The sequence below is a fragment of the Mobula hypostoma genome, chromosome 16 (genome assembly GCF_963921235.1).
Source record: "Mobula hypostoma chromosome 16, sMobHyp1.1, whole genome shotgun sequence".
Classification (NCBI taxonomy): domain Eukaryota; kingdom Metazoa; phylum Chordata; class Chondrichthyes; order Myliobatiformes; family Myliobatidae; genus Mobula; species Mobula hypostoma.
In genome coordinates, this window is record NC_086112.1 from 62,737,786 (window position 1) to 62,764,175 (window position 26,390).

Below are 26,390 nucleotides of genomic sequence, written 5' to 3' on the forward strand. Positions count from 1 at the left end.
CAGTTTGGATGCTAATCTTGTAAATTGGCTTCTCCTATTCAAATTCAACAAACAGGCAGTTTTGGCCGAATCATCACTCCAGTACTCCAGAGTGAAGATACTAGAACGAAGTCCAGAATAATTGGAGAAACCCACTTTCTGATATTTGTTTCTAAGATGTTGTCTTAGCTATCTATGAGAAACCATAAACTAGTTTCACCAATTCCAAGAACAATTCCACCCCTTTATCTGAAAGAAAATGGATTATTAAGTTGGCTCTGCCAAAGGTATTAGAATATGTAAATAATAGTCACAATATGCCAATAATAATAGGCATTATACTGTGAAGAAAGGAGTCAATGCCTAACTCTACTATTCCAGTCTCTAGCCCTATATTTTGCTGAATGAATTTAATGGCCAGATTAAAGGAACCTTTGCTTTGTCTGCTGCAAAATGCAGGATCTCCAGGGGGCTAGCATTTCAGTTCAACTTCCCATTTCCATTCTGACATGACTATCCATGCCCTCTCCTCTACTGCCATGATGAGGAACAATACCTCATATTCTATCTGGGTAGCATCTAACCTGATAGTATGAAAATTGATTTCTCTAACTTCTGATAACTTCTCCACTCCTCCTTTTCTCTTTCTCCATTCCCCCATTCTGGTTACCCTCTCATTCCTTCTCTTCTCCTCACCTGCCCACCTTTTTCAAGTTCAAGTTCATTGTCATCTTACTGTACATAGAACTGTACAGCTCAGAATCAGGCCCTTCAGCCAGCAATGTTGTGTCACACCAGCTAGAACACAAATCCCAAAACACCCAGACACCAAACCCTCTTACCTACTCAATGTCCATATCCTTCATCTTCCTCACATCCACGTGCCTATCTAAATGTCTCCTAAAAGCCTCCAGTGTATTTGCCTCTACCACCATACCAGGCAGTGCATTCCAGGCATTCATGATTGAGTAAATTAAAATCATACCCCTCACATCCCCCTTGTACCTATCCCCTGTCCCCTTCAATGCATGCCCCCTGGTATTAGACATTTCAACTCCAAGAAACAGATACTCCCTGTCTACTCTATCTACGCCTCCCATGATCTTATAAACCTCTGTCAGATCTCCGCTCAGCCTCCGACACTCCATAGAAAACAACCTAAGTTTGTCCATCCTCTCGTGATAGCACACACCCTCTAATCCAGACAGCATCCTGGTAAACCTCTTCTGCACCCGCTCCAAAGGCTCAACACCCTTTCTATAGCAATAAACCAGACATCGCCTAACCAGAGTTTTATAAAGTTGCAACATAACCTCTTGACTTCTGAATTCAGTGCTTTGACTAATAAAAGCACCTTATTGACCTGTGGAGCCACTTTCAAGGAGCTATGAACTTGGATCCCAAGATCTCTTTGCTCAGCAACTGTTAAGGATCTTACCCTTAACAGTGTACTGTCTCCTTGCATTTGCCCTACTGAGATGCAACAGCTCACATTTACCTGTTGCCATTTGCCATTTCTCTGTCCATATCTGCAACTGATCTATATCACGCTGTATTCTTTGCCAATCTTCTACACTATCCACAACTTCACCAATCTTGGTATCATCTGTAAACTTACTGATCCACCCATCTACATTTTCATCCAGGTCATTTATATTCATCACAACCAGCACAGATCCGTGTGGAACACCATTAATTACAGACCTCCAGCTTGAACAAGTCCCTTCAACCACTACCTTCTGTCCTCTATGCGCAAGCCAGTTCTGAATGCAAGCAGCCAATTTGTCGCGGACTCCGTGTATCTTAATCTTCTGGATTAACCTCCCATGAGGGACTTTGTCAAGTACCTTACTAAAATCCATGTAGACAGCATTCCTTAACCTACTTTCATCAATCTCTCTCATCACCTTGTCAAAAAGCTTAAACAAGTCATGCTGGTTCTCCCAATTAGACCATGGATTTCCAAACGCTCATATATCCTTTCCCCAAGATTTTTTTCCAGCAATTACCCATAACTGATGTGGGATTCACCAGTCTATAGTTCCCAAGGTTTTCCCTTGTTCCTTCTTGAACAGAGGAACAACATTAGCCACTCGCCAGTCCTCCGGGACCTCGCCTGTGGCTAGAGAGGACACTAGGATACTGGTCAAGGCCCCAGCAATCACATTTCTTGCCTCCTTCAATAACCTAGGGTAAATCCCATCAGGCCCTGGGGACTTACCAACTTTAATACTCCTTAGGAGACCCAACACTCATTCCTGCTTGGCTTCTAAATGCCTTAACATATTTCTACACACAGCACTGATCTCCTGGTCCTCCATATCCTTTTCCTTGGTAAATACTGGAGCAAAGTACTCATTCACATTCTCCACATCCAAGCAAATGTTCCCCCCTTTATAACCATATAACAATTACAGCACAGGAACAGGCCATCTCAGCCCTTCTAGTCCATGCCGAACTCTTACTCTCACCTAGTCCCACCGACCTGCACTCAGCCCATAACCCTCCATTCCTTTCCTGTCCATATAGCTGTCCAATTTAACTTTAAATGACAACATTGAACCTGCCTCAACCACTTCTGCTGGAAGCTCGTTCCACACAGCTACCACTCTCTGAGTAAAGAAGTTGCCTCTCATGTTACCCTAAAACTTTTGCCCTTTAACTCTCAACTTATGTCCTCTTGTTTGAATCTCCCCCACTCTCAATGGAAAAAGCCTATCCACGTCAACTCTATCAATCCCCCTCATAATTTTAAACACCTCTATCAAGTCCCCTCTCAACCTTCTACGCTCCAAAGAATAAAGAGCTAACTTGTTCAACCTTTCTCTGCAATTTAGGTGATGAAACCCAGGTAACATTCTAGTAGATCTTCTCTGTACTCTCTCTATTTTGTTGACATCTTTCCTATAATTCAGTGAATTCTATAATTTGTACACAATACTCCAAATTTGGCCTTACCAATGCCTTGTACAATTTCAACATTACATCCCAACTCCTATACTCAATGCTCTGATTTATAAAGGTCAGCATACCAAAAGCTTTCTTCACCACCCTATCCACATGAGATTCCATCTTCAGCGAATTATGCACCATTATTCCTAGATCCCTCTGTTTGACTGCATTCTTCAATGCCTTACCATTTACCATGAATGTCCTATTTTGATTAGTCCTACCAAAATGTAGCACCTCACATTTATTAGCATTAAACTCCATCTGCCGTCTTCCAGCCCACTCTTCTAACTGGCCTAAATCTCTCTGCAAGCTTTGAAAACCTACTTCATTATCCACAATTCCACCTATCACAGTACCATCTGCATACTTACTCATCCAATTTACCACCCCATCATCCAGATCATTAATGTATATGACAAACAACATTGGACCCAGTACAGATCCCTGAGGCACACCACTAGTCACCGGTCTCCAATGTGACAAAAAGTTATCCACCACTACTCTCTGGTGTCTCCCATCCAGCCACTGCTGAATCCATTTTACTACTTCGATATTGATACCTAACAATTGACCCTTCCTAACTAACCTACCGTGTGGAACCTTGTCAAAGGCCTTACTGAAGTCTATATAGACAATATCCACCGCTTTACCCTCGTCAACTTTCCTAGTAACCTCTTCAAAAAATTCAAGAAGATTTGTCAAATATGACCTTCCAAGCACAAATCCATGTTGACTGTTCCTAATTAGACCCTGTCTATCCAGATAATTATATATACCATCTCTAAGAATACTTTCCATCAATTTACCCACCACTGACGTCAAACTCACAGGCCGATGATTGCTAGGTTTACTCTTAGAACCCTTTTTAAACAATGGAACAACATGAGCACTATGCCAATCTTCCGGCACCATCCCCGTTTCTAATGACATTTGAAATATTTCTGTCAGAGCCCCTGCTATTTCCACACTAACTTCCCTCAAGGTCCTAGGGAATATCCTGTCAGGACCCGGAGACTTATCCACTTTTATATTCCTTAAAAGCGCCAGTACTTCATCTTCATTAATCATCATAGTTTCTATAACTTCCCTACCTGTTTCCCTTATCTTACACAATTCAATATCCTTCTCCTTCATGAATACCGAAGAAAATTGTTCAGAATCTCCCCCATCTCTTTTGGCTCCACACATAGCTGTCCACTCTGATTCTCTAAGGGACCAATTTTATCCCTCACTCTCCTTTTGCTGTTAATATAACTGTAGAAACCCTTGGGATTTATTTTCACCTAACTTGCCAAAGCAACCTCATATCTTCTTTTAGCTTTTCTAATTTCTTTCTTAAGATTCTTTTTACATTCCTTATATTCTTCGAGCACCTCATTTACTCCATGCTGTCTATATTTATTGTAGAGATCTCTCTTTTTTCGAACCAAGTTTCCAATATCCCTTGAAAACCATGGTTCTGTCAAACTTTTAACCTTTCCTTTCAACCTAACAGGAACATAACGATTCTGTACCCTCAAAATTCACCTTTAAATGGCCTCCATTTCTCTATTACATTCTTCCCATAAAACAAATTGTCCCAATCCACTCCTTCTAAATCTTTTATCCTTGAGTAGTCTCACCCTCTCCCTAGTTATCCTCTTGCTCGTGATGTATGTATAGAATGCCTTTGGATTCACCTTAATTCTACTTGCAAAGGACATTTCATTGCCCCTCCTGGCTTTCCTAATACCCTTCTTTATTTCTTTTCTGGGTTTTTCATACTCATGTGCTCTTTTTGATACTAACTTCCAAAACTTTATGTACTTTTCCTTTATCTTCTTGATTAAATTCATCACCTCTCTGTACATCCTAGGTTCTCTTATCTTTCCATCCCTGCCCTTCCTTCTAACAGGAACATGCTTTTCCTGTTCTCTGTGCAGTCAATTTTTAAACATCCTCCACGGCTGATGTGGACTTGTCAGAAGAAAAGATGTTCCCAATTAACTCTTCTTAGTTCCTGCCTAATGCCCTTGTAATTTGCTCTGTTCCAATTTAAAACTCTCCTGCAAGAACCAAACTTATCCTTATCTATAGCTATCCTGAAGGTTAAGGAATTGTGGTCGCTATTTCGTAACTGAAAGTTCAGTCACCAAGCCAGGGTCATTACCTGACATAGGGTCCAATATGGCCCCTTCTCTCACTGGGCTGTCCACTTATTAATTTAAGAAACTCTCCTGGATACACTTAACAAATTCTGCCATCTAAACCCTTTGCACTGAGAAGGTTCAAGTTTATATTAGGAAAATTGAAATCCCCCATGACAACAACCCTATTATTTTTACACATTTCCTTCATCTGATTACATATCTGTCCTCAATGTCCTGGTGTCTGTTGGGGAGTCTGTAATACAATCGTTGTGGTGGCACCTTTCCTGTTCCTGGATTCTACCCAAATGGACTCAGTGTCTGAACCCTCCATACTGTCTCCCTTGAGTGTAGCTGAGATATTGTCCCTGATTAGTAGTACAACTCCTCCCCTCCTCCTTTTACCTCCTTCTCTATCTTTTCTAAAAATTTGAAAACCTATAACATGAATCACCCAATCTTGCTCCTCTCTCAACCAAGTTTCAGTAATGGCCTCAACATTGTAGTACCACTTATTAATCCATGCTCTAAGTTCATTGCCCTTACCCATAATACTCCTTGTATTGAAATATAGGCACTTCAAACTATCCAACCCATTATACCTGTTATTTTGATTTTGCCTTTCAATGCTTTCCATGACATCTATCCTCTGGTTTGATCCTTCACTTACTGACCTCGTGCTCCAGTTCCCAGCCCCCTCCAAAACTAATTGAGACTCTCCTGAATGGCATTAGCAAACCTGCCAGATATTTGTTCCCCTCCAGTTCAGATGCAACCTGTTCCTCTTGTACTGGTCACCTCTTCCCCAGAAAAGGTTCCAATGCTCCAAGAAATTGAACCAAATAAAATGTTCCTCTGGACCCACAAACTTATATATCACACACGGCACATAAAACAAAATATTACCACAAATATGTTAATAAAGTATAATTGAAAGTGCAGCACAGGTAAACAGTAAACAGTTCACTGTTCTACTGATGAGACCTCAGTGGTGGCAGGGTATTCATTAGTCTCACAGTTTGAGGGAAGAAGCTGTTACCCAGTCAGGCAGTGGTAGTCCTGATGCTCTTGTACTTCCTTCCTGATGGTAGTGGGTCAAAGAGATTGTGGGATGGGTGGTGGAGATCTTGAACAATGCTTCTGGCCCTTTGTAAACAACGCTGTGAGTAAATGTCACGAATAGGAGGGAGGGAGACTCCAGTGATCCTCATGGCAGTTTTCACTGCCCTCTGTAGGATCTTGCAGTCTGATGTCTTGCAGCTTTCTTAACATAATAATACAGCCAGACAGCACACTCTCAATAGTGATCCTGTAGAAAGTTGTTAAAATAAGGGAGAGGAGCCTTGAGCTCCTCAATCTCCTCACAAAGTGTCACTGCTGCTGTGCCTCCTTGACTAATGAGGTGTTGTGGGTCAAGTTGGTCCAGGTTCCCTCCTCCTTTACTTTCTTCCATGGTCCACTGCCCTCTCCTATCCGATTCATTCTTCTTCAGACTTCTACCTCTTTCACTTATCCCCTCTGTTTCGTACTTCATCCCCTTCCCCCACCCATCTTTCCCCTCACCTGGATTCACCTATCAGCTTGTGGTCCTTCCACGTCTTATGTTTCCCCCACCCACATCATTCTTATTCCAGCTTCAGCGCGCTTTCTTTCCAGTCTTGATGAAGAGTCTTGGCCTGAAACATCTTCTGTTTATTCCCCTCCATCAATGCTGCCTGAATTGCTGAGTTCCTCCAGCATTTTGTGTGTGTGTTGCCCAAGGTATCTTATGTTGCTTTTGTTTTCTTTTTCTCAGATATAGATTGAAGATTTTGTATCTTTTCACATATTACTTGATACAGTTCTGTGGACACTCATGGATATCTTCAAACATAGTTGCCAGGTTCTTAACATTTGGGGAAGGTAAGTTTTTTTCTGGTGCAGGCACAAAACAACAATGCATTTGGTGATTCTATTTTCCGGAGAGGGTGGAGTTTCCTTTTGACAGGGAAAGAGATTTTCAGTTGTTGGCTCACAAGTAATAAAATCCTCAATGTCTTCAGGAAATAGCACAGATACATAGAAATGAAAACTCTGAAGCTAAAAGGTCAAACACAAGATCTGGGAAAATGTGGTTGTGGGGGAGCATTGCATGCAAGATTGTTGGAAAGCCACCTCCTCCAGTGTTTGAACTTCTGGTTTTAAATAAAGTGTATTAGGGACATCTGTATTTCAGTTAGTGACAGGAGTTTCCTACTAACATGTCATTTGCAGCAACACTGTAAACACAGTTTGACAACCCCTCCCAAAGCCATTATCTCAGCCACCAAGGATAAAAGAGGGCTAAAGCTTGCAAGAGACAGTACCTACAGTGTGTATTGGCTGTGTTTCTTGGGACGTCAGGCCATGAACACTTCAATTGACTGAGTTTCTCAGGAATGATAATGCTGATGTCAGTGCCTCTGACTTGAAAACCAGCTCCCTATTGTACCTGTGGCCACAAGTGGCTTTCATGGTCACCATTGCCCCTGATATTTTCCACTTCTGAATCATTGTCGAGCTCTGCCAGAGTCATCTCTGGGTTCTCCCAGCTTGCAGCCTGCAAATGCACAAGACAGGCTTACTTTGCTGGGCAGGCAATTCTTTGAATTTCACCTTGGTGAAGAAAGGCCTTGACTACACGCTGTCAGATCAATTTGAAAAACCAGGGGTTTCCATCCATCCTAGTGTAAGAAGATATTCTCATAGGTATGTTTAGGGCTTCTGAGGAGCCACCATTAAATGCCATCATCACAAAGAGCCAGGAGATGAATCATTCACTGTGGAATATCCAATCTCGCTCTGGATCATAGTATTTAACTTGCTGATCCAGTGAAGTTCATTGTCAATGGTGATCCCAAGATGTTGGGCAGGCTTCTCCAATGAAAATATTATTCAGTGTAAAGACTCACTCTTGTTGGAGATTGTCATAGTCTGGTATCTGCACAGCATATATGTTACCTGCCACATAGTAGTTCACCTTGAATAATGTCCAGCCTCTTTGTATGCAGTCATAGTGAACTTCATAGTCTGAGGAATGTGTAATCATAACGAAGCCTGTCTACTTTGACCCCTATAGAGTGCAGCCTATTGATGAAACAGTTGAATGTGGTTCACCCACCAGATCTTTGCCAGTTTCCAGCAGATCAATCTAATCTATTCCCCTTTTGTTATGTTCCTTGGTCTACTCTCTCTCCCCTGTAATTCCTTTGTCACGATATGCAGCGAAGCGAACCACTTAGAAATCAGCTGACATCACTGAGTCAAGCTGCTATCAGTGGAAGACCCAATGTGCCATTTTATCCTCCACTCTGTGTCTATCACGAGATTATCTACTTTAGATAGTGCTCCTTCATGGGGAGAGTTTCTGCTGCCTGACTTCTGTGGTCGCATCTCTGTAACCAAAGGTTCAAAGCATTGGTTTCAAAATTTATTTTTGACTCTAGCCAACCGTTGAAACCGGAAAATAACATTCTGTGGCTTTATTTAAGACAGTCTCGTGGACACGTATTATGCCATAGGAGCTGTGATGTGTTCTTGTCAATTGCTTTCGAATCTGGAGTTGATCCATCTAATCATTGGCATTGAATGTGGCCCATTCCTTCCCCGATTCTTACAGGTAGGAAGTGAACTCTTACATCCCTGCTTGTTTGCTTTTATCAAAGATGTTGCTGAAATAGTCACTTTGGACAATATAAACTATATGACTTTAAATTCTCATCTGTTAAAGGGCAATGTACATTATATGTGAAAATTGGATAAAGTAAAACCAAAATATTTTGCATGGTGAAAGTCTGAAGTGAAACAAATAGACTGGAAACATTCAGAAGAGCTGAGCTTTTCTGAAAGGACGTTATTCCCTGGATGTAGGGGAATGAGGGAAATGTGATAGAGGTAAACAAAATTATGAGGGTTATAGATCGAGGATTATACATGAGATTGTGTGACTAGCACTGGAGGTCATAGGTTTATATTGGAAGGTGGAATATTTAAGGGAATATAAGGGAGAAGAAATTCTTTACTCAGAATGGTGAGAGTGTGGAATGAGCTACCAGTGAAAGTGGTGGATGAGGGTTCATTGCAACATTTAATCATTTATTTATTTATTGAGCTAGCTGGAATAGGCCCTTTCAACCCTTCGAGCCCTGTCACCTAGCAATCCCCCATTTAATCTGAGCGTAATCACAGGATAAATTACAATTTGGATAGATACACGCAGGAGTGAGGTATGGAGGGCTACAACCCAGGTGCAGGTAGATGGCAGAAGGACAGACTGGATGGGCCGAAGGGCTTGTTTTAGTGCTGTAGTGCTCTATGACTAGAAAACTCAAAGGGGGAGAACACTTCCAACATACAGTCACCTGGATTAGCACAAGATTTCTTTCTTCCTACAATGGTGTATATCATTGAACCTCCAGTCTTTGAAAAAGCAACAGTTTACTCTTTCCTACAGTTTATCCTACAAATCCTATTTTAAGCTACAGTTGCCTTTTGAAGAATTCTATCCACCCTGCCTCATTCTTCGGGCAGTGTATTTCAGAATCATCATCTTATGTTCTGTCTGCTTCAGTGATTTTGCCAACTAACTTAAATGTGTGTCACATTACTGACCTTCCTGTCAACAGGAATAATTTCTCTCCATCTATTCTGCCAGAACCCGCTCAATATGAAGCTGTAACTGTTTGTTTCAGACAATGGAGATATCCAATCAATCAAATCGATTACCTTTCCATCACTGGTTTAAAGTAACAGTGAACTTCAATTTGGTCCTTTATGGCCGGCCGCAGTTTAAGTACAATTCTTACTGATGAGGTTGGGCTAATTTGTGAATAGAATGTCACAGCAAGGGAAGCAGGTCTGGGATAAAGCTCTCATTTAACTCGTTGAATGTTATTCTAGTTATTTCTCCAGACAGATTGTCATAACAAGCTTTCACACTACCCTCCCAGTTGGTGCAACCCTGTTTGCGTCCTTAAACTCCTTTTGACTCCACTCCATCACAAACATGGCTCTGTTCTCTCCACCTCTCCCCCTTCTCTGCAACTTAAAAGCACAGTTAGCCATACAATCATTGAAAGATACAGGACAAAAACAGGCCCTTTGGCCTCCCAAGCCTGCACCACCCATCAACCACCCATCTACGCTCGTCCTCCATTCACCCCTCTTTTTTATTCTTCTCACACTCTCATGAACTTCCCCAGATTCTACCACTCATTTACATATAGGGGCAAATTACAGTGGGCAATTAACCTGACCCACTCAACTTTGTGATGTGGGAAGAAACTGGAGCACCTGAGAGAAGCACATAGTCACAGTGCAAACGCCCCTTAGACAGCACCTGAAGTCAGGTTTTAACCCAGCTCTGGTGCTTTTAGACAGCAGCTCTATGAGCTGGGCCACTGTAGTATTTTCCTAGTTCTGATACAATGTTTAAAGGAACTCTCTTTCTCTCTCTATGAATGCTGCCTGACTGCTGAGTATTTCCAGTGTTTCCTGGTTTAAAAAATCATCTTCATTTCTAATTGCTTAATCATTAATGTAAACTTCATTTACAAGCTCAATGAATGGAAAGATTAGTTAATGCAGCTATTTTCTGTTTTCAGCTGACTGAAAGGAATGTGATCCTTTATGTGGTTATAGCTAGTCAAGAAGAGATGCAAAACAAGAGCATTGTTTGGGCCTTGTTTGTCTTCTGGAACGCTCTGGATGTAATCAAGTGAGTAATTGGAGTACTTGTTTGACCTTCAGCACACTTTGCAAAATCTCTATTTGTGTTTCCACAAGCAAAATTCATGGCTAGCAGATAGATGGAGCACAGATTCCAAAGGGAGATCCTCGTTTGCCTTGTAGAACTGACAAATCATGTGATTTTTTTGCACCAATGTCTTGGAAACCAAGTTAAAATATTCACTACTGCACCTGAAGTACAGGATCCTTCCTGCATTAACCCTAGAAAGTGTTGGAAACACACAGCAGATTAGGCAGCATCAGAGGGAGAAAGAGCTAATAATTCAGGGCCAGGACCCTTCTGGACCTGAAACGTTAACTGTCTCTCCTTCCACAGATGCTGCCAGACCTGCTGTGTGCTTCCAGTATTCTCTGTTTTTGGTTCAGATTCCAAGTCTGCAGTTTTTAAATTTCTGTTAAACTCTTATTCCTCAAATACTTCTGTCCCATATGTGCTTCCATTTGGGGCAAATGGAGCATCACAGTAGATCTCTTCTTATCTCCATAGTGGTAATGGATAATGATGAAAAGGGAGATAGTGAATTAATATCAATTAAATCAAAGGAGTAAAGGTTCATAATGACGAAAGGCAGGAAAGAAAGGACAGCAGTGTAGACTACCAATGAAATACAATGAACAGGGAACTTGAGTTCAAGTGAAAGGGCAAAGGAGTGGTGTCAATGATCTTGGTAAACGAGAGAGAAGGATTGTAATGGAAGGAGCAACATGCACAAAATGCTGGAGGAACTCAGCAGGCCAGGCAGCATCTATGGAAAAAAAGAGTACAGTCAACATTTCGGGCCAAGAGCCTTCATAAGTCCTGGTGAAGGGTCTTGGCCCAAAATGTCAACTGTACTCTTTTATTCCCCCATAAGATGTTGCCTAGCCTGCTGAGTTCCTCCAGCAGTTTTTTTTGGTAAATTCACCCTGTGACCACGTGGGTTTCCTCCGGGTGCTCCGGTTTCCTCCCACAGTCCAAAGTCGTTGCTTGGGTTTCCAGCTTCTGCAGATTTTCTCACTTGTAATGGAATGAGAAGTGAAGAATCCGAATGTGTGTAGAGGGAATGTAATTGTCAGCATTAAATGAAAGGTGTGGAGGCTGATGACTGGATAAAGCCCATTAAAGGAGTGGGCTGGCTGGATATTGGTAGTAAGGAAGGCAAAGGCCAGCAGTTATCTAATGAAAGCTGAAGGCATCCTGGAAGAGCTGAGTAACAGCAACCCAGGTCTGTCGGGAGTCCAGTCATAATAGTACAAAAGCAGCCACTGAAGGATTATTAGATCCTTTCTCAGATCACTTGCTGGGAACCCCACTCCTCTAGCCTCTCTTGCTTAAAGCCATGTGCTGTCATCATCATCAAATTCTGCCTTTAGTTTGTTAATTAGGTCCCTTGTGACTTTAGTGGGAACATTATCTATGGTCTTACTTCAGTACTGGAAAATTTAAAGGAACAGGAGTCACAATCCGTTAACCTAATTTTTTACTAACCATGTCCTGTCTGGTGGAAGGACGATCATTAAAACCAAGACAATTGGGGTGGCATGGTGGCTTAGTGATTAGCACCACACTTTACAGTACCAGCGGCCCATGTTCAACACCCACTGCCATCTGTAAGGAGTTTCTCTATTCTCCCCGTGACCACGTGGGTTTCCTCCACGTGCTCCAGTTCTCTCCCACAATCCAAAGTTGTACCGCTTGGTAGGTTAATTGGTCATTGTAAATTGTCTCGTGATGCTGGGCTTGCTGGATGGCGTGGCTCGAAGGGCTGGAAGAGCCGAGTCCATGCTGTATCTCAATGAACAAAATATTAAATAAACAGTGCTGTTTCATGACTCTTGACATTCCGTCATCACGGATTAACTGCCTGGCAAACTTTGACATGATCCACAGTGGAGGGAATTTAACCCATCTCACTGTAAGACATCTCTTGTTTTATTTAGACCCCTCTGGTTCTTCAAGCCATGCTGCTAGCAACCCCCGATTAAATTCTAGCCTAATCACAGACAATTTACAATGACCAATTAACCTACTAACCGGTACATCTTTGGTCTGTGGGAGGATACCAGAGCTCCCGAAGAAAACCCATACATTCCACAGGGAGGGCGTAAAAACTCATCACAGAGGATGCAGGATTGAACTCCGATATCCCGAGCTGTAACAGCATTGCACTAACCCCTACACTACCTTGATGCCCTTAACCAACGCTATCTTATATTCCCATTCTTTCTAAAGTTTATTTATGATTCACAATAAAGTCCACTTAGTACATAACCTGTTTGATAGCTCCTTCACTGAATTTTTCAATAGTCTTCCTTCTGCCCTTTCCCTCAATTCTGTAAATACAACATTCCTATCTGCATAAAAGTATGAAGGCAATTTTCTTTTTGAAAATTATTGGATCTCCTACCATCTCTAACTGAAAGAGTGCTGAATTTCTGTGATCTGGAATGCATGTTTATAAAAAATCTCAAGTTGTCTCTACTTGTATATTAGTTACCTTAAAGCAATGTGGAACCCCTCAGAGAAGATCGTACATAGAGGAATACAGTACTGAATATTGGCAAGTTCAATGAGCAAGCCATATATTAGAACCTCTTGCGGTATAGAGAAATGTTGAGAAAAATACTTCATTCAGAAATGCTTAGATAAAGGAGTTAACTTCATAATTACAACTTGATTACATTTTTAGAATGTTCATTTTGCTTGCTTGCTTAAATAATGTTTTAGTACTGTGTTAGTATGAAGCTTTGTCTAAATACAAATGCCTCTCTTCTGAGTCTATTACAACAATGATTCTGGAAAAGTGTAAAATTTTCAAATCACACTTAACTGTACAACACAGAGAAAATTATTTTTGTTACTTTAGGAGGTAGGCTGCTCAATTCAATCATCATGTCCTTGTAAAATTTAAGAAGAGAAATTTCAGCACTTATATTAGTGTTTGCTTGTTACTGCCTTTTTAAATCAGGGGGCTATTTTGTGTGACATCTTCGGCCCACTTAAACCTCTGCTTTAATTAAGTTACTATGACTAGTCAATAATTTATAAGTTACTCATTTTGGCAAAATATTAGCTGACAGTCTATTGAAGGAGAGTCATATTCCAAAAAGGATCACTTTGAGATTCTAGCACAGAATCAAGCAATTTAGCCCGATTAGAATTGTACCTTTATAGGTTGGGACCAGGTTAGGTCCTCAGAGATCTTGACACCCAGGAACTTGAAACTGCTCATTAGTGCAGACTTTTGGTTCTGTAGACGATATGAACATATAACTAAGAGGAAAATGGGCAGAACAAAAAAAAAAGGGAACTTTTAATGTTTGCAAAAGGGCCATAATTTACATCTGCATCATTTGCCATTTACCATAATTAAATCTGCTCTAGCACAGTAAGATTTCTTTTAATCTTGCAAGCTGATGAACATTTGAGGCAATCATGTCAGAGTAAATTTGACATCTAGAACTGCATGAACAAGATGTGCAGCTGGGTATTTCTTTCATCAATCAAACTGAAGAGTACAGATTTTAACAGAACGGGCTGGTAAGGATCTATACATTAAAGTGGATGAACTAAATATCAAATTCAGTACAGACAGAAAATGGGAAGTTGAGTAGAGACCTAACTTAAGATAGAGTAGACGAAAGACACAGAATGGACAAACATATTTGTAAACAGTTAACTGTCAATGCAAATAAGGACCATTGACAGTAATTAGCATACATAATTTTAATCGTAGTTGCAAATTAGTTTTTATACTGCAACATGTTATTCAACAGATTTCAATGATAATGCAAATTACACAAAAATTGATTAAAAACTAATAGTAGAATGGTGCAACTTAGACAAATTCTTGTGTTTTGAGTTTCATATTGTAACTACCTGCCACTGAAAACGTATCTTTTCTGCTTAATTAACTGCAAGCACCATTATCTTTACTGTAAGCATGAATTTATTTTTTAAAGTCATTTTAGGCAAAAAACATATCAACTAAACAGGGAGAAGGTAGGAGAATGAGATTGAGAGGGATAACAAATCAGCTGTGATGGCAAGGAAGAGCAGACTCCTCCTGAAGATATTCAGATCAAATTAGTACAACTTTCTAATAACATTCTTATGGATCTTGAATTGTTTCCCTGTGAAGATAGAGGTGCTTTGAAATTACATTATAACCTGTGATTGGTCCACTGTTAAATTTTGCATTTAAAATACGTTTTGAAATAACATGCATAATTTTCTTGTAATTAACAGGTATACACATAACATGTTAACAAGTATTGGAAGTGATTTTTATATTTTGTCATGGATTTATCATTCCCTTTGGGTGCCACTTTACCCTTCAATAATCCTGGCTGAAGGTATATTTATAAATATTTGTCTATTATCTTTGGTTACATATAATTGCTATGGAATTGATTTGGGCCTATATTGAAATTGAAATTGTTTTCATCTATTAGTCATCCATATTTTATGCTATTCTCTCCCTACTTTACCAAGGGCATATCTACTCCGAAATCTACGGTCTTGCTGAAGAACGTAACTCTCCTGAGGGAAGATACTTAAATTTTCAAATAAAATAGGTTATTTCTCTTTTAAAAACTTAGTTACTTCTATAAACAGATGGAACTGTAAACAAAAGAGTGACTTCAAGTCTATAAGATAATGTAAAGATGAAATTGTTTGTATACAAGTAAATTATTAGAGAGTAAATTGTTCCCCTAAGACGTTAGGAAAGGAACATTATAAAACCTGCAGGCAGTGTCGTTGGAAATGTAAACTATTGAGACTGAAGTTTCCATAATCAAACTCTATTTATTAATTTGATTGTAAATGTTAATGGTGGATTAGGAATTTGTGCCTTATTAGCAACATCTTGTGCCATTGGTAAGGATGTCAAAGGTGATGGAGAGAAGACAGGAGAACAGAGGTGGGGGGAGGAATAAATCAGCTATGATCGAATGCTGGAGCAGACTAGGTGGGCCAAATGGCCCAATTCTACTCCCATGTCATATGGTCTTATGGGAATCAAAAAAGTTTGAAAGATATGGAAAAGATTAGTTTTGCTTTGGGCCTATTTGCAACAAAGTGGCAAATATGAATTCAATGTTAAGGAAAAAAAACCTAAATAAGTTTTAAAACTTCACAAAAATGTTTCTTTTCACCCCATGCATCAAATGAGAAAATGGCAGAATTTGGAGGTGAAGTTGAAATGTAGCACCTGGACCACAATAACAAGCAGCAAAGGGTGACAACTGCAAAAGAAAAGGGAGTAAATAAAACCAAACTAATTATTATTTTGTTTGCTTCTACTGCTGATAACTTAGATGTTTTTTTGTGTGGTTGGCCTCAGTTGCATTGCCCTGACCTATCAACGTGATTGCTTTTCAACTTATGCTTCAGAAGAGTACCCTGTACTATACAAGCATGACATTTCAATTCTCCACAGTCTGGGCCTGTCAACTGAGACTTGTCATATTCAACAGTCCTTTCAGACCAGTTCTGTAGTGTGGATTTATTCTGACTGGAAACTGGGTGGAGTCTGTCACAATTCATTTGTGACTCCGAGTGACAAGACTTTCATCCTTTATTTCTGGCCAGGATCTCAACCAGCGGTGAAAGGCACTTTTAAGTACACTGTGTTGCTCAGTAGCCATAAAATGCAAAATGGAATTTGTACAAATCCTTTAACTTTGCTCTGTCCAGAACTCTAAATCAGATTACTGCAGCCAACCGAGGGTGCCTATCCCTCAAATTATTTTAGTGTCTCCCCTGCAGGGAAATGGTGAGCAAGTCCTTTGTACATATCTCAGAGACATATAACTATTTGGATGGGGGTGGGGAAGAGGTAAGCAAAAGCAGTGCAGAAGTAAGCCTATATCCAACCACTTTGTACCATAGTATACTTTGCCTCCAGAACCACAAACTGTGCATGAGACCACTATTTTCTTTATTCCATTTTATCAGAATAAGCTGGGAAATCTTGATGGTCTGTGGACCACAAATAATACAGTTTCACTGAATCTGTAAAAGATGCGTCTTTATTTAAAAAGGTGAAATATAGACCATTATTACAGAACAGCCTAACTAAACTTGCTGTCAGTAAGTTATTGGAAACACAAAAATCATTTGGAAGGGCACAGATTGATCAAGGCAGTGAAGGTTCTGTGTGATGAATTTAAATTTTTTTTGAGAAGGGGACAAGATAATGGGTCATGCAATTAATGTGGTCAGTATGGATTTTAATAGGATGTTTGGCAAGTTGCATATGGGAAATTGATCGATTAAGCAAATGGCCATGTGATCCAATGGATCCAAAATCAGGAAGCAAAGGATAATAATGAATTACGGTCTCCAGTGGTTTCACTTGTCTTAATGCTACTTCCCTTTTATTATTTATGTCAATGAAATAGCTTAAGCCTACATCATAAAGGGAACTGGCTACACGATACAAAAATTGATCTAGGAGTACATAGGAAAATATCATTGTACTTGGTCATGTGATGAGAAAACTGACAAATGGAATTTAACATAGGGAAGTGTGAGGTACAGCACTTCAATGTGTGGGATGGGTGTTTAAACAGGTCAAGCAACTAAATAAAGATTACATGTCCAGGAAGAGAGGGCTCTTGCAAAGCACGGTAAAAGAAAATATCAGGAAAAGTTAATAAAATAAGACATACAAAATATTTTTCTTTATTTGCTGTGGCACAGAATAAAGATCAAAGGTGATGCAAGAACTGTAAAGGAAAACTCATACGGCATTGCAGTGATAGTATGCATTGGTTTGGTCTTCACAAAAGGGAAGGAAAATACTGTTCTGGAGTACGTACAGCAAAGACATGAGAGGCTGTTGCTGGTGGAGGAGTATATTAGGTGAAAGGGAAAGTGAAAAGGTGCATGTTTGACTGCAAGAAAAGATTTAACTGAGGTGTACAACAATTTAAAAAGTTATTTGTAACAGATTGGAAAATAGATGCTTTCTTAATAGAGAGATCTAGAGTCAGAGGCATAATTTTACAGGAATTGGGAGAATGATGACAGAAGAAGCAAGAAGAAATCCAATGGGAATGTCAGTGATAGTCTGGAATTCTAAGTACGAAAGGATATTGGAAGCAAAAACTCATTAGTACCCAGCAAACTGATCCAAATAGGACTTGACTACACAGCATGAGAATAGGGCAAGTATCAAAAATAAGTTCTTGGGAATTAATTGGATTCTAATTTACATTTGATCAGTTATTTAATCTTTGTTACGTTTAAAATGATGTGGATATGAGTGAAACCTTGTAAAATATAACAGGCTGAGAACTAAGATGTAGTTAGCATACTTATTTCTGCAGTCTTGACGAAGGGTCTCGGCCTGAAACGTCGACTGCACCTCTTCCTAGAGATGGTGCCTGGCCTGCTGCGTTCACCAGCAACTTTTATGTGTGTTGCTTTTATTTCTGCAGCTAATGGGCCCAATGGTCTACTACTGTGCTACAGATCTCTAGGAATAGAAGACATGTAGGTCTTTACTACTTCAATCAGATCCAATGTTCAGTTTACTAACAAACTCTTTCTTTACCCGTAGTAATTGCCATTTATCAGTCACTGCCCTATTTTGAACTTTATGGAACTTACTCCTTTGAATTACCTGGACCCATCGGCATTACAGTGCATTTTCCATATATGTTGCAGCTCTACTGTCTAATCCTTGTTGCTGGTAAGTAAGAATTTATCCTCCTGTCTAAGATCTGTATGAAAATATTTATACCATCAAATAAAAAGCACAGGCAGGTCAGGTGGTGAATTCTGGTACTCCAAAATCCTGTGTCATGGAGTAATCTCAATGTGGATTAACAAAGATAAATGCTTTTCCCAATTTGATGGCTGTGTTTTGGAAGGATAAATAGACTAAAGAGCCTCCTTTCATTCATTATTATCCCAAAGGAGAAATTGTGACCAGAAATCGCAGAATGAGAATCATTTCTTTGCGTTCCAGAAAACAGGAACTTCTTTCACTTCAACAATTACCATATTATTTTGAAAATTTGAATTAGGCTTAAGGGAAAGAAACTGATGGAAAGTTTAATTGACAATCACCCACACTCCTCACTCCTGTATCTGTCTTAAGCCAATGGCCTAATGGCAATGACTGAGGTCCGTAATTGATTGAAATTCATACTACTGGAGAGCTGGAAATATAAATAATAGTTTTCATTGTCACATGGTCCATAGCACTCAGAAAACACCACATAGATGAGACCAATCAATCTAATTTGCATCTATAGGCTGTGCAAATTCTGGCGACAAGTTACCAGATGAAAACAATGCAAAGAGGCTGAACCAATATTTAAATGCATATGAATGAATGAACTACATTTCAGCTTGTTGGGCGTTTCCAGACCTACTACACATGCACAATTATTTGGCCACCACTGTGGTGGTGGCATAAAAGTATTTATCCTTTTTACTGTATTTGTTAACATTTCTTGGCTTATCTGTGTTTAGGTATGTACAGCAGCTGCAAACAATTTTATGAAGAACGAAGGCAATTCACAGGAAATTACAAAATTAAAGAGCAATAAAATTAAATGAAACCGATAACCATCCAACTCCATCACAGGAATCTACAATGCTGCTGAAATATTGGGAGATAATGCTTCTGTATGCTCATATAACATTTGAATGCAATTAAACTAAGTGTAAAGCAGAGCTCAGTATATGGCAGCGTCACGTACAAAGGGTTTGATCGTAACTCCCAAAGATGAATGGGTTGCTGTCAGGTCAAAGGTTAAAATTGAAATAGCATGAATCAAGAAGCCAACTTACCTTGAACCAACACATTTCCAGTTTCACCAGAAAACAGGGTATCTTTTGGATGACTAATCTGCTCTCAAAGGGCAAGGTGATCACTTTAATATTAATAACACATTCTGGGATTTTAAACCACAGAATGCCACATTTCCCAGGTCCCACGAAACCCAAAATGTTGAAGAGATGTATGCGGTAATTCCTTTGCAGAACAGTTTATGGGCTAAGAGGAGCAGGAATGCTTTCCCAAGTTCAATAAGCAATCTATATTTACCCTACCCCCCCATCACTATCTACTTCTTCTGACTATCAATCAAATAGGCAGTCCTCCTCCCACCACAACGAAGAAGTTTCTGACCATCGCACCTTTCCCCTAATTTTTTCTGGACACCCCAACCACCAATGGATCATCTGAGGGCCCGTCCTGTTATTTACATCCTGCAGGTACAACCTGTGGGCTTTTTCATCTATGGGATGCTAGCATCTTAATCAGGCTACCTGGGAAAAGAAACTTAACAAAGAAATTGCTAGAAACAAAGCAGGAAATTTGGGAGAAGCATTCCTTCAGGTTTCCAGACCTCAGGTGGAATCTGAAACCTGGAAGCAGAACAATGGACTAAATGGCAAACCACACTTTTAAAATAACCTAATTTTAAAGAATCTGAAATATAACCATTAGCTATTACAATAAAACTTTTAGAATATTAACTCTACAACAGCAATCTTTCTATAGTGCTCTTGAGACACTAAATATGTAATTGTTTAATGTGACGTTATATAGCAAGGTGCTGTTATATAAGGGAATCAGTAAAGTCTACATGCAGGGGGGAGTTGGAAGCAATTAAGTATTTCTCATAACTGGGCCAAGTTGTTAATTGAATTGAAATGTTTTGTTTGCACACATACCATGTGAAGCGCTTTGTCACCCTAGACTGCAGTGAGGTGCTTTTTGGATGCTTGTCTTTATTTTTTGAAGAAATTGGTTTATTATTCAACAGGATCTGAATATATATTGAAGTCATACTAGCTGTAAATTAAGTTCAGTTATGTCAAGATGAACAGTGAGATTCTATCGGTAATATCTGGTTAACTCAACAGTACCAATATTTAACATTATTTTGTTGAACATTCATGCAATATTCTCCAGATATATTTGTTGTTCTGGTCAGAGTTTGACTGGCTTTCATTAGAATAGAAATAGTTAAGCAGTCAGATAGACAATAGTTAGGCCTCTACATCCCACTTATACTGGTTTAAAGTTCACAAAATGGCAGTTGCAAATTTGCCAGTTTTGGGGGAGGGTGTTAAAGCAAGCAGAACAAAATGAAGTGGTATGTGAGAATATTCAGTTCAAAAAACATGCATTGTTTAATTGATTCACTGAACGGGTATGGGAAGTGATAATTCCACAACCAAAAGTGATACAAACAGCTGAGAATAGAGAACCAACAGACTTTATAGTTTGTACATTCAACAGCCAGTGTGAAACATGTAGTTGCACATTCAACAATAGCTGGAATGATCTTGTTTGCACTGTATACACAGGCTGCATTTCAAAATGCATGGCTCGGGAAAGAGGTCTCTACTCCTGCCTGGATACTTATACTTACAAAACTCTCGATATGTTGCTGAAAATATAGTTCCACAGAATAATGTTCCACATGCACCACCTATCCCCACTTCCCCAACATTTAAGCTGGCAAAACATTTTTAGACAAAAATGCTTTGAGGTTCCAGCTAACTTCCTTCTGAGCACTTGATACACAAAGTTAACACCACATGAAACTTGCACTGTGTGCTACCACATCCTGTTATCCATCATGCAACATCATAAAAGAAAGTATAAAACAGCAGCAAATTTTATGTTGAGCCAAACTAAAATAAATGGGAAAATGTCTCAGAAAAAAACCAGAAGATTTATGGTTAATTTGCTTTCTCATTGGAATGCAAACCCACAGATTACCACCAACTCACAATAATACTCACTGAAAGCATGTATTTGCTGTATTTTCTTTTCAACTCAGTAATTCTGCCTTGTATTTTATTTTTAACCCATGCAAAATAGAAACCAGTAAATAAAATATTTGTATTATTAAACTTCTGATGTAATAGATACTTTACCTAATACGTATGTTAATCAGCGTATTTTCCAGAATGCAGAGTGGATCCAGAAGTGATTACAGTCTTGAATGATTCACTGAGTTGTGGCTCAAAGGTCATAACGCGGAGCTTAATACAAAAAGGATATACTTTGTATCAAAAGGACAGGCAAGAAGGCATAGGCAGTGGTGTGGATCTGTTGGTAAGAGACGGAATTACATCTTTAGAACGTGGTGACATAGGGTCAGAGAGTGTCGAATCCTTCTGGGTGGAGTTAAAAAAAACTGTGAGGGTAAAAAAAAACATTCTGGGAATCATATATGGTCTTCCAAATAGTAGCCAAGATGTGGGATTGAGATTGGAAAGGGATCTGGAAAGGGCATGCAATAAGGGTAATGTCACAATTGTAATGGGGGACTTCAATATGCAAGGAAATTGAGTAAATGAGGTTGGTATCAGATTGCAAGAAGGGAATTTGTTGAATGCCTACGAGATGGTTTTGTAGAGCAGCTTGTGTTTGAGTGCTCTTGGGGAAAGGCTGTCTTGGATTGGGTGTTGTGTAATAATTCAGATTTTCTTCGGAAGCTTAAGGTAAAGGAACCCTTAGGAGGCAGTGATCATAATATGATTGAATTCATACTGGAATTTGGGAGTGAGAAGCATAAGTCAGATGTGTTGGTATTGCAATACAATAAAGGGAATTACAGAGGCACGAGAGAGGAGCTTTCTCAGATGGATTGGAGGAGGATACCGGCGGGGATGACGGCAGAGCAAAGGTGGTTGAAGTTTCCGGGAATAGTTCATAAAGTGCAAGATGGATATGTCTCACAGTAGTTCTCAAATGGCAGGGGTAGGCAACCATAGTTGACAAAGGAAGTTAAGGACTGCATAAATGCCAAGGAAAGGGCAGAAAATGTAGCAAAAGTGAGTGGGAAGTTGAATGACTGAGAAGTTTTTAAAATGCAACAAAAGACAACTAAAAAGCCATAAGAAGGAAATAGATGAAACCTCCCGGGAGGGGGTAGAAGATGGCGGCGTGATGGCAGCGCGCGTGGCCACTTTGGTGAATGATATCTGTTATCTGTCAAGTAGGGGGCCATGCACAATTCTGATTTGATGGAGATAGACATGAGGGCACGGAGGAACATCTGGAAAACTTCTGAAATGCCCGCTTCGCTGCCGCTGCTACTGTGTGGTAATCGGAATCTCTGGAGCTGAAGGCCTCGAAATCCTCGGCTTTGCGTGTTTCAGCGGCCGGGGAGAGGTCGAAGGCACTCGGCAGAGGATGGCGCTTGGGAGGCCGGTCAGAAGCTCGAAGTTTTCAGACGGATGGACTCAGTGTTGGCTGGGGTCAGCTGCTTCCAAGGTATCAGCAAGTTGTTGGTGCCTGGAGGTTTATGGCAGGGAGTTTCCCCTTTTGGCGTCTGCTATCAGGGACTCAGGAGTCGATCGACTCGGGACTTTGAGACTTTTTTTTTACTGTGCCCATGGCCTGTTCTTCATCAAATTATGGTATTGTTTTGCACTACTGTAACTATATGTTATAATTATGTGGTTCTGTCAGTGTTAGTCTTTGGTTTGTCCTGTTTTCTGTGATATCACTCCAGAGAAACATTGTATCATTTCTTAATGCATGTATGCATTTCTAAATGACAATAAAAGAGGACTGAGTGTTCTCATAATCTAATATGAGGGCAGACTAGCCAATAATTTAAAGTAGGATACTAAAAGTTTTTTCAGTTATATAAAGAGTAAAAGGGAGGTAGGAGTTGATATTGGACCACTGGAAAATGATACTAGTGAGGTAGTAATGGGGGAGCAAGAAATGGTGGATGAACTTAACAAGTACTTTGCACCAGTCTTCACTATGGAATATACTAGCAGTGTGCCAGAGGTCCGTGAGTGTCAGGGAGCAGGAATGAGTGTCATTGCTATTACAAAGGAAAAAGTCCTAGGCAAACTGAAAGGTCTTAAGGTGGATAAGTCACCTGGATCAGATGGACTACATCCCAGATAATGAGATAAGTTGCTGAAGAGATAGCAGATGCATTGGTTATGACTTTCCAAGAATCATTTGATTCTGCCATGGCTCCAGAGGACTGGAAATTGCAAAATGTCACTCCACTCTTTAAGAAGGGAGGAAGGCGAAAGAAAGGAAATTATAGGCCAGTTAGCCTAACCTCAGTGGATGGGAAAGTGTTGGCGTCTATTATTAAGGTTGAGGTTTTGGGATATTTGCAGACTAATGATAAAATAAGACAAAGACAGCATGGTTTCTGTAAAGGGAAATCTTGCCTGACAAATCTGTTAGAGTTCTTCGAGGAAGTAACAAGCTGGGTGGACAAAGGAGAGACAGTAGACAATAGGTGCAGGCCCTTCGAGCCAGCACCGCCATTCACTGTGATCATGGCTGATCATCCACAATCAGTACCCTGCTCCTGCCTTCTCCCCATATCCCTTGACTTTTCAGAAGGCATTTGATAAGGTGCCACACATGAGACTGCTTAACAAGATAAAATCCCATAACCTTACAGGAAAGATACTGGCATGGATAGAGCTGATGGGGCTGACAGGCAGGAGGCAGCAAGTGTGAATAAAGGTTGGCTACCAGTGATTAGTGGTATTCCTCAGGGGCCAGTATTGGGATCGCTACTTTTCACATTCTTTGTCAATGATTTAGATCATGGAATTGACGGCTTTGTGGCAAAGTTTACAGGTGAAATGAAGATAGGTGGAGGGGTAGGTAGTGCTGAGGAAGCAATGCGATTGCAGCAGAACTTAGACAAATTGGAAGAATGGGCAAAAAAGTGGCAGATGGAATACAGTGTTAGGAAATGTATGATAATACATTTTGGCAAAAGGAACAATAGTGTGGCCTATTATCTAAATAACGAGAAAATTCAAACATCAGAGATGCACAGGAACTTAAGGAGTCCTTGTACAAGACTCTAAAAAGCTTAATTTATAGATTGTGTTTGTGGTAAAGATGGCAGATGCAATACTGGCATTCATTTCAAGGGAAATAGAATATAAAAACAAGCAGACAATACTGAAGCTTTATTAGACACTAGTCAGGCCACACCCGAAGTATTGTCAACAGTTTTGGCTCCATATCTCAGAAAGGACCTGTTGTCATTGGAGACAGTACAGAGGAGGCTCATGAGGATGAATCCAGGAATGAAGGGGATTAACATATGAGGAGCATTTGGCAACTTTAGGCCTGTACTTACTGGAATTTAGAAGAATGCGTGGGGATCGCATTGAAACCTACCGAATGTTCAAAGGACTAGATAAGGTGAATGTGGAGAGGATGTTTCCTATGGTGGGGGCGTCCAGAACTAGAGGGCACAGTCTCAAAATTGAGGGGTGACTCTTTAGAACAGAGGTAAGGAGGGTTTTTTTTTAGCCAGAGAGTAGAGAATCTGTGGAATGATCTGCCATAGATAGCCGTGGAGGCCACGACCGTGGTATATTTAAAGTGAAAATTGATAGTTTCCTGATTGGTTAGGGCATCAAAGGTTATGGTGAGAAGGCAGGTATATGGGGTTGGGTGGGATCCAGGATCAGCCATGATGAAATGGTGGAACATACTCGATGGGCTGAATGGCCTAATTCTGCTCCTATGTCTTATGGATACTGTGGCTTGAAGCCCTGAATCCATTGGGTGCCGCTGAATCTGCAGTCGACCACAATAGGGCTTGTCTTCTGCCGAGCGGACACTGGGAGGGCAGCACCGACTCCAGCCTGGACGCTGCACCGCACTGCCTCTAACACCTCTCCCCTTCCAGCTGTAAGCAGCTGACACAGTGGCTTGAAGCCTACTCCTCGCTACGACCGAGGCCACGCAGCACCCCCGCCATCTGCCAATAATTCAATTAAACGAACTTGCGGCATTCCACATTAACAACGTTCAAAAGAGTCTTGCGATTACAAGACGGTCACTCGCTATTAGACTGTAAGCCTCTCAACTCAGGCGGCAGTACGATGTGTACGTCCTTCATGTTCTCCACCAACAAGCAACTCGCTGATGGTGTAGATCTGCAGTACTTTAAGTTCTTAATGTGTAACAGGATCATGCAATCATTAAAATACAAATACTGCCCAGACTATTATATCTCTTTCAGACCCCACCAATAGAGATTAATCAAAATCAATTCAATGAATGGAACAAAATGTTAGCAAGATATATATGGCAAGGTAAAAGGCCTGGAGTTCGTCTCAAAACTTTGCAATTAGCCAAGGAAAAGGGGGGATGGGGCCTACCTTCTCTTAGAGATTATTATTTTGCAGCACAGTTGAGAGCTGTGATATGTTGGAGGGTTCTTGGTCAGCCTCCTATCTTCCTGACTTATATGGATTCTCAATTAAAAAAAAATATATTTTTCTTCAGCTGCCAAGGCTCTAATTTCTGGAACACTTTCTTTCACCTTTTACTTCCCTACATCTTTTTGCTCATTAAAATCTTAATACGAGTTGCTCCAAGAGGGGTTCGGAGTTGAACTCTTATAATAACACTTCTACAAAATGCCCTATGGTGTGGTCTTGTGTTCAAACTAATATACAAATGCAGGTTTAAAAAAAAAATCTACCTGTAAAGCACTGAACACGAAACTTGAAAGGTACAACCTGAAACAGCATATTGCACAAAATTTTTGATGTTGAGATAGTTTTCCAGTTATACTAAAACAAAGCTA

The 26,390-nt window shown here is 40.2% G+C and overlaps 1 protein-coding gene across 2 annotated transcripts in view; it reads left to right on the forward strand.

Moving 5' to 3' along the window:
- LOC134357432 (very-long-chain (3R)-3-hydroxyacyl-CoA dehydratase 4-like) overlaps positions 1-21,504 on the forward strand; it is a 28,356-nt gene extending 6,852 nt beyond the window's left edge. Inside the window, exons 2-7 of one of the 2 annotated variants that reach the window (XM_063069006.1) lie at positions 6,853-6,959; positions 8,567-8,694; positions 10,679-10,791; positions 15,052-15,158; positions 18,374-18,505; positions 19,294-21,504. In XM_063069006.1, coding sequence (XP_062925076.1) covers positions 6,853-6,959; positions 8,567-8,694; positions 10,679-10,791; positions 15,052-15,158; positions 18,374-18,505; positions 19,294-19,370 — 664 coding nt within the window. In that variant the 3' untranslated portion in view covers positions 19,371-21,504. The remainder of the gene's footprint in view (positions 1-6,852; positions 6,960-8,566; positions 8,695-10,678; positions 10,792-15,051; positions 15,159-18,373; positions 18,506-19,293) is intronic. The other variant, XM_063069007.1, reaches the window with a different exon arrangement.
- Positions 21,505-26,390: the final 4,886 nt, after the last annotated feature.